At 43.7% G+C, this 9,122-nt stretch overlaps 1 protein-coding gene and 1 long non-coding RNA gene across 2 annotated transcripts; one reads left to right on the forward strand and one right to left on the reverse strand.

Annotated features, from left to right (window-relative positions):
* Positions 1-1,148: 1,148 nt before the first annotated feature.
* On the forward strand, positions 1,149-2,174 carry LOC105277933. Its single transcript, XM_011336685.2, has one exon. The coding sequence runs from the start codon at positions 1,149-1,151 to the stop codon at positions 2,172-2,174; it is 1,026 nt and encodes a 341-aa protein (XP_011334987.2).
* Positions 2,175-6,137: 3,963 nt separating this feature from the next.
* On the reverse strand, positions 6,138-6,400 carry LOC113563407. The gene is made up of 2 exons (XR_003407455.1): positions 6,363-6,400; positions 6,138-6,203 (listed from the first exon to the last, which is right to left on the reverse strand). It is a non-coding gene; the product is annotated as an uncharacterized LOC113563407 (long non-coding RNA).
* Between the last annotated feature and the right edge of the window lie 2,722 nt (positions 6,401-9,122).

A 9,122-nucleotide genomic window follows, 5' to 3' on the forward strand; every position in this document is an offset into this window, starting at 1 on the left:
AATTTACGTTCTAACAGCAAAGATTCAGAATAAAAACTGTTTGTTGACTTAGCGCGTCAAGGTTATTCATTCGCCTTCCTATGTGTAAAAATCTTAAATGTATAATTCTATAATAAGAGTGTCTATCGAGCAATCATAGGATTGAGGTTGGATTTATTGACAGCATATCGGAAATTTTCTAACAATAAATCCCGAGGTCGAAAACATTTTCAGAGCACCGAATAGTTCTGATTACAGTTCTGGACAGTTCTCGACGAGTACTAACGAAAAGTCTTATGGCTCGAAGCGATCGGACCGACGGTTTGCGAGATACAAGATATTTTTGGAAGTAGATCGGAAATTTTCTAAGTTCCGAGGTCGGAAAATTTTTTAGAGTACCGAATAGTTTTGATTATAGTTCTGGGCAGTCCTCGACGAGTACTGATGAAAAGTCTTATGGCTCGAGGCGATCAGATAACAAGGTCGGGAGATATGTGCTATTTTTACTGATTTTTGAAACTTCTTTTAAGGTCCATAACTTTTATTTCTGGGTCTAAATTTTTTTAAATCGTCGAGTACTCTTCGAAATACATAAAATAACAATAGAAATATCCTGGAACTATTGTACCTGAAGTCGAATTTTCAAAAATTTTTAATTTTTTTGTAAACAATCAAAAAATTGTTTTTTGCTTCGGGTACTCTAGATATTCATCAAATGAAGCTATTAAGCCATTCAGAACTATTCGATCTGAAATTTCGATTAGAAGTTAGCACCCCATTTTTTAAATGATATTTTAATGATGTTAATCGCCGGAACTCTTTGAATTTTTAGTACAGTACTCTAGAACGCTTTAAAAGGAAGCTGGAACTCTAATCAGAACTATGGAATTTAAATGTCGGGGTGCTAACTTCACATGCCCGTCTAGCAGTGCTATTTAGCACTTAGACCATTCATTGATAGAGACGGAATACTTCGCGTGGTTGGACGGTTGCACAAGGCTCCGCTTCCTTACTCCGTCCACCACCCAATTCTACTGGTGACCCACCCGTTAGTAAACCTCATTATTCATCACGCGCACATCCGAACATTACACGCCGGTTCGCAATTAACGCTAAATATTCTGCGAGGAGATTTTTGGGTTCTCCATGCGCGCAATTTGATTCGATCAATGATTCACAAATGCGTAGTCTGTACCCGCGAACGAGCCGCAATACCGTCGCAACTCATGGGAGAATTGCCCGCACAGCGAATATCATCCACGGTTCGCAGCTTTTTGCATTCCGGGATCGACTACGCCGGACCAATTCAAATTCGAGCTTCTTCAGGCCGCGGAATCAAAGCGCGTAAAGCTTATATAGCCTTATTCGTTTGTCTCTCCACGCGCGCCATTCATTTGGAATTGGTAGGCGACTACTCGACTCAGGCTTTTTTGAACGCATTCGCCCGGTTTTGTTTGCGTCGCGAGCTGCCGCAAGCAATGTATTCTTATAACGGCACTACGTTCACCGGTGCCAACCGTGAATTGAAAGCGGCGTATAAATTGGCGCTACGAAATCCCGACTTCTTGAATATGACCGCCTCGGAGAAAATCGAATGGAATTTTGTCCCTCCATCCACCCCGCATTTTGGCGGGTTGTGGGAAGCAGGAGTAAAGGGAGTCAAACATCACCTCCGTCGCGTACTCGGTAGCCACACGCTGACATTCGAGGAGTTCACAACACTCCTGTGTCAAACGGAAGCGTGTCTCAATTCGCGACCAATAGCCCCGATGTCAGATGCACTCGAAGATTATGAATGCCTCACTCCCGGGCATTTTCTGGTCGGATCAGCTATCACTGTTCCTCCGGAGTCATCATTACTCGACCTTAGTGAGAACCGACTGTCCCGCTGGCAACTCGTTCGCCTCATGACCGAACGGTTTTGGAGGCTATGGCAAGACGAATACATTAACTCACTACAACAACGAGCGAAGTGGCGAACAGTCGGGCCTCTCATCCAGGTCGGGCAGTTGGTTTTACTCCGTAGCCCGCTGCTTCCGCCCTGTAAATGGGAGCTCGGCAGAATCATTCAGACTCACCCTGGATCCAATGGTTTGGTACGCGTTGTAACAATTAAAACCGCCACGTCCGAGTACCGAAGACCAATCAGAAAGATTTGTATCTTGCCAGTACGCCACGACTCGACGCGCAATTAATCAGAAGTTTCGTTATGGTTTGAATTTTTGTTATGTTTTGTCTATCGCTTGTTAATAGTCATTTATGCGACCATGTTACCGCTTGCTCGAGTCATTAACCATCCCCAAGGGTAGCGATGCACTACTCCGCGAAGGCGGGCGGCGTTACACTGGAACTAATCCATGCGAATGTCTGTAAATTTTTGTTTCTCTGTTTACGTTGTTGGATACTCATCTTAATTATATCGTTAGTGCATCATGTTAATAGTAGTTGCTCATTCTCGACCATGCGCGCCGTCTCCGCGAGTGATTCGAAACTATCGTTCCGAGACGGGCGGTATGTTCGGGAACCGAACAATTAATACGTAAAATAATTTCATCTTAATAGGCTCACGTCGACCACGCTGTGTATCGCTTTCGGTACCTTGTTTTCGAGCTATTCGCGATTCAAGGATCCGAAGCGAATCAACAAGTTATGGTCCCGTTCGACCGAGTGAGATGGATGTCCGTTTCGACCGATCGTTCCGTGTCTCATATCGCCAAATAAGTTTTTCTGATTGCCAACGGACAGCCGCTCGCTCGTTCCGCGGGACTAACAAGCAACACTACCCAAGTGCCACACGCCGATTTTGATAAGCTTTGAATATGTTGTTGTCTAGGTCAAAATATGAGACACGTATTTTTTTATACGGGTCCGTATCGCTATTAAGGGGGTGAAACACCCTCTTGAAAAAAATCGGTTTTTATATTTCTTAGCGAATACCGTAGAAACAATAAAAAATATAAAAAAAAGTTTCAAGTAAAAGTTTTATGGCTTCTAATGTACTTCATAACAGTGCAATTAGATTTTCCGAAAATGTCATATTTTTCGAAATCCCTCCCCCCCTCAATTTTTCAAAACTTTAAATTTATCTTTCAATAAAACTTAAAGCATATTTAATGTCAAATTCAACCATATATGATAAAGTCATATTCTGAAAACGCATTTTTCAAAAAAAAGCTAAAAGTACCTCTATATCGCTATACAGGGTGAGTCAGAACAACCTTTTATCATTAAAGCCACATAATCTTGAGTGAATTGTGAATCACTTTTTCCTCTTGCAAAACTTTATCGGAAGCTTACTTTTCAAGATATAAATGAAAATAATGAGCGTACCACAGGTCGGGTACAGGAGGCAGGCAGGGGCGGCGCCACTCACCAACGACGCGGGCGCTGACTTGGAGTGCAATCGGCTAGTCGCTGCACTACGCAAGCTGTATTCCAATAATCATTGTCAGTAGTGAAAATGTAGTTTATGCTACAGAACACAAACTGGCAATAATTGTGGAAAACAGCTACACAATGGTACGCGCACACACATGCGAAGCATGTTTTGCCAATCTTTCTCTTTCACACTTATTCACATCATTCTCCTTTTTATTCACACTTCACTTTACTTCGCTTCACTTTACTTTTATTTTACTTTATTTAACACTCACGCACGTGAAACTTTATTTGTAAACAAACGGAATCACGGTGCAACACAAGACATGCACCGGTATCGTCATTGAGTGTGGAAGTGCGCGCCATCTCTGAACGCCCGACGCGTATCTTTCCGGAACCGATTCCGATACTCGGCATTAAAGCTAAGATTGCGGCAGCGTGCGTCAACGAATCAGGCAACTTGCGGCAGGCTTCTAAGTGGTTGACGCACACGTTGCCGCAGCTAATTTTACGCGCGAAATTCTTCTTCTCTGCATAGTTATTAGTATCACTGTAATAAATGTTGCAAACCTAAGAAATGTTCCACGTAAGAAAATATTTGGTTGCCCTAAACAGGGCAGATGTTGCTAGTTTTGGAAGATTTATAATAAATGTTCGAAATGGCCACCGTTCATAGCAACGCAAGCTCTCATACGTCTCAGTAGATTTATCGGAATCTGCTCCATAATTGTATCTTCGATATTCCAAATGGCATTGTGGAGTTTGTCGTTTAATTCTTCTACGTTGTCGGAAAGCTTTTTGTAGATAATTTCTTTGCAGTATCCCCACAAGAAAAAATCTAACGGATTCAAATCCGGAGATCTCGCGGGCCAACGTATCGGGCCATATCGGCCCATCCAACACCCAGGAAATCGCTGATTCAAATAATCGGTGACTATTCTTGCGTTGTGTGGACCAGCACCGTCCTGTTGAAATATGATTTTCTGTCTCTCCGCCAATGGCATGTCTTCTAGAAATTCTGACAGATTGTCTGCCAACATTTCTAAATACGATGCGCCGGTTAAAGTATCTGAAAGAATAATGGGACCTAGGATTTTCGTGCCCATTATCCCAGTCCAGACATTTAGTTTCCATCGTGTTTGAAAATTTCTGACGCGTGTAGCTGAAGGATTCTCGTCGTTCCACAGATGCATATTGTGGGAATTATAAACGCCTTCTCGTGTAAATAGCGATTCATCGCTGAATATCACACGGTAAGGAAATTCGGGATCCTCATTTGCTCTCGTCAAGAAATATTCGCAAAATCGTTTTCTTTTCTGGTAGTCTTCCTCTCGTAAATCTTGTACGCGGGTGTAGTGATAGGCGTGCAATTTTTCGTCTTTGAGGATTCTCCTTACAGTAGAATAAGACAAATCGTGTTCTTGTGCCATTACCCGAATACTTGTTTCGGGTTCTTTCTCAACAGCACGAAGAATTGTCTCGATATTTCGTAAATTTCTGGCATTACGATTTCTACCAGTGCCTTTTTTCTTCGGTAAGACACTGCCAGTTTCGTACAGCCTTTGAGCTGCCGCAAGTATTACGGGGGCCGATGGATGTCTTGCTCGGTTGGGATACAACTCAGCATATCTTCTAGCAGCAACGGCAACTACGCCGTGGCACTCTCCGAGTGCCATCAGCATGTCGTAGTACTCTTCGTTCGTGTATGCTGCCATTTCTCCTGTGCTTCTAATAATCGAGGGATTATTGATTGCAGTATCGATCGCTTCATCCCATTTATATGATCCTCGTGGGGGGTCGATGCCCCCTCCGCACCCCCGCGGACGAATCGCAGGCAAAACTATAGTTATCAAACAGTAACTATGTAATTAGCAATAATATGTATTTAGTTTACAATTATTTAACAAACTAAGCAGCTATTATTGCTAATATCCAAATGAAACTCATTCAAGTAAAGTACTCTGTTAAGTATTCTGTTTGATAACTATAGTTTTGCCTGTAGAATATGAAATTGACAGCGGATTTCTGAAAGAAATGTCATCTGACAGCTTGCACTTTATGTATCACATAAAAATACAAAAATATCCACTTCCAATATTTAAAAAAACGGTAAAAGGTTACATTGCGCAATGCGCGTTTGCAGAAATATTAATAAAAGTAATCTTATCTTCGCATAAGTAATCTTTGTATCGATGTAAACAAGAAGGGCGACATTTACTTTTCGCCTTTAGCACTTTGCGTTGTGCCACGTCTGAACGCGCCAACTTTAGGCGATCTGATTCGCTTACTATAAATGCTTATAATTCAAAAACTATTATAGCCTCGACATTTTAGTATTAGGATTTTCGCCTTAAAATCATCTCAGGAATCTACCCTTAAGAGTTCATCCGGTCTTTACGGGACACCCTGTATATACATATAATTTTGGTTGTTCCATTTTTATTAGAAAAGAAGATTGCAGAAGTAATTTTTTCTCAATTTTGTTCGAGAAAGGAAAAATTGAATGTAATAAAAAATGACTATTGTAATCTTATTTATTTGGGTTCCGAAAAGTTCCGACAGTGGAGACCCCTCTTACCGTTATCAACATATTGTTCTCTAAATACTCACCAAGTTTCGTCCAAAAAGTCCAGATACATCCTGTGGCCTCCCCTTGTTAGAGAATTACTTGCATCGCGGATGCATCATTAAGTCCATCGATGATCTTTTCAAATAAAACTTGGTTAATGTCGATCGATCGACGTCATCGTCTCCGTTAGTTCACCAAGAAGCAGGTTTTCAATTTCGGCGATTGCCTGAGGATAATCGTGGAAGTTCTCTAATCCCAGGAGAGCTACTCTGATCGCCTACGAGACACAGAAATGTGCATGAAATTGTTGTCATTAACGGAAAGTGCGATTCATCAAAGAGAACTCGAGTAAATTTATTAATTTTAATTATATTACTTCTCTAACATTATTAAATAATACTAATAAGAATCAGAATAAAATGTATAGGTTACTTACATAGGTTACTTACATTGTATTCAATCTCACTCAATAGATAGTGTTCGGAATTGCATTAAAGGAATTTTCGGAAACCGAATCGTCTGAGAAATTGATCATTCAATAGCTGTGCGGGTGATGTTTGTCTCATAAAGTCATTCGAGAAGTTTCGAGAATTGAAATCGAGAAGGAAATTCGGGACAAATATTTTCTTCCCACGCTGTTTGTCCCGCAAAATCGAGACAAACATCAACCGCAATTTAACCGTTCACTCGCGACTTTTCTCAGGAGACATGCGTGAGGAGATGACGTCAGACAGCGACGGCCAATCGCTCGGCCTGCGGCTCGCTCCGCGCATGTTCCTTATCATTGGGCTGCATGAGGCCCAACCATGTGCCAATCGCGTGCGGCACGCGGGGGTCATCCCCAAAACTTTAAAATCGATTGGGCCTAGCCAAAATTCACGGGCTCTACAAATAGAGCTCCAAGCGATCCGCGGACTCACTTCACAGTCAGTCTGCAAAGTATCAAAAGTTTTCTGGCAATCAACTAAACGCAAAGTCCGTCTCTTTCAGTACGTGCAAATTCCGTCGCTCGCGGAATCGTCACGGTGATAAATTCCGTCGCTTGCGGAATCACCACGTTGATACTTTCCGTCGCTCGCGGAATTGAAACGGCGAGTTGAACTTATATATAGTGTACATAATTTATTTCAATTATACATAACTTTGTGCCGTTACAACAGACGCTTTCTTCTTTTGTGTGTTCGTGGATGTGCTATCCGTCCCGTGATACCTCGCGTACGTAACAGATAGGTTATTTAACGACGAAACAATAACACTTTCACTTCACTTCCTCGGCTGCGGTCGGATTTCCCTCCCGGGTCTTCCTTTACTCATTCACTAGCTCTTTCGCTCTCTCATTCACTCGCTCTCTCTCTCGCCCTCTCGCTCTCTCACTCACTCTCTCTCTCTCGCCCTCTCACTCACTCGCCCTCTCGCTCTCTCACTCACTCACTCACTCACTCACTCACTCACTCGTTCTCTTGCAAATATATCTTTTCTCACTCCAATACGCGTTCTTTCACTAACTACATCGCGTCGTATACTTGTCGTACATCGACCGGCGGAGATGCTGTCCGTATATCCGTGTGACTTACACATGACGGTCGGGTCGATAAGTTAGAGTTTTCTAATGTAGAGCCTCTACATACATATGATCGTTATGTGTGAGTCACACGTAAACGGAGCTACTGCCATCTCGACGAAAAAGAACGAACTGTACAAACGACGACGACGTTTCTTAAATGAAATTTTCCAATTTCAGACTTTTTCAGACTTTGCATCGCCATATCTCCGCTCGTAGGGCATGTACAAGAAAAATAAAAACACTTTTATTATATAATTCGACCCCAAGCTATCCATTGAGCCTACTTAGAAGTTGATCCGTTCAGCGGTTATTGAGATCTAATAATCTGAGTGTCTGCGAAAGCCTCGCTTCTCGTAAAAGAGTCACGGTGCGGTCTCGCTGCGCGTATACTTGGCGCGAGACACTACCGTGTCTCTTGATCTGTGTCTGATATTAATATGAGATATGAAATGAGTTATTCGGTGTTCAATTGCAAAATTTTGTAAATTTCCTCTTTACATGTGATTTAATAAAGAACGAAAGCAAAAAAGCAAAAATCTAATCCCACAAAGTTGTTCTAAACTTGATTAGCTTTCATTTAAAAAAAATTCATCGAAATCGGTTCAGATTTAGAGACTGTAGCCTTTTTTGAAACACAAAATGTCATTTGGCCCCACTGTGCGGCGTCCTTACTGCGGGCAGCGGGCGTTGTCGGACCGGACGCCGCTCCCGCCGGCCCCGGTCGGAGTGGCGTTTCCCGTCCCGTGGCAATCGCGGGTGAGGACGCCCTCCTTTCCACACTGCGAACAGAATTTCTTGGACGGCCGTTTGCAGAATCGCCTTGTGTGTCCCCGCTGCCCGCAGTTCCAGCAGCATTCCTTGGGGTCGTAAGTGGCGGATACGGCGGCCAGCGGTCGGTCCACCGCCTTGCGGTCGGGGGTTTGTTTGCCGGTACCGGTTCGTTCTTCCTTCCGGACTTGCTCGTATTCATCGGTGCGGGTCAATAATTCCGGCAGTGTGGTGAAATCTGTCCGTCAGACGTGTAGCTTATAGTCGGCCCGGAGGTTATGATAAATTCTTTCTAGTCGGGCTGATTCAGTCATGCCCTTGTGCCGGCGCATCAATGTCTGTATGACCGTAACGTAATCGCGTGCGGTCTCAGCGGAGCCTTGCTTCCGCCGGGCGATCTCCTCCTCCATTTCGAAGGGAGTAGCGGCCGGAACGTAGTACGCCTTGAAGCAGGCCTCGAATTCTTCCCAATTCCGCCAGTTTTCCCGATTGTTGCGATACCATAATAATGCCTGGTCTTTGATTAATAGCGACAGGCATGTGAGCAGTTGCTAGTGTGTCATGCCGTAGCCGGTTTGCAAGTCTTCCAGTCGCTCCAAGAAGGCAATGCCGTTCCGCCCGTCGAACTGACAGTTCCATTTCCGTACGGTATCCAGCAAGGTAGCGGTCTTGGCGAAGATCGCCGTGGCGGGCCTTTCTTGGGCCATGGCTTCCTCGGCCCCAGCGGTGTTGCTGCGCGTGGGGTGTTGCTCGAGCCAGAATGTGCGGAGCTGTTCCCTTAACGCGTCCCAGTTTCCGTCGGTCGGTTGGCCCTGGCTGGCCAATTCATTTTCTAATTCGGCTTTCGATAGTCGGTGAATCCAA

The sequence above is a fragment of the Ooceraea biroi genome, chromosome 14 (assembly GCF_003672135.1).
Source record: "Ooceraea biroi isolate clonal line C1 chromosome 14, Obir_v5.4, whole genome shotgun sequence".
Lineage (NCBI taxonomy): Eukaryota > Metazoa > Arthropoda > Insecta > Hymenoptera > Formicidae > Ooceraea > Ooceraea biroi.

Excerpts from the sequence above, each read along its gene's own strand:
- LOC105277933 (XM_011336685.2), top strand. The coding sequence starts at position 1,149 with ATGATTCACAAATGCGTAGTCTGTACCCGCGAACGAGCCGCAATACCG.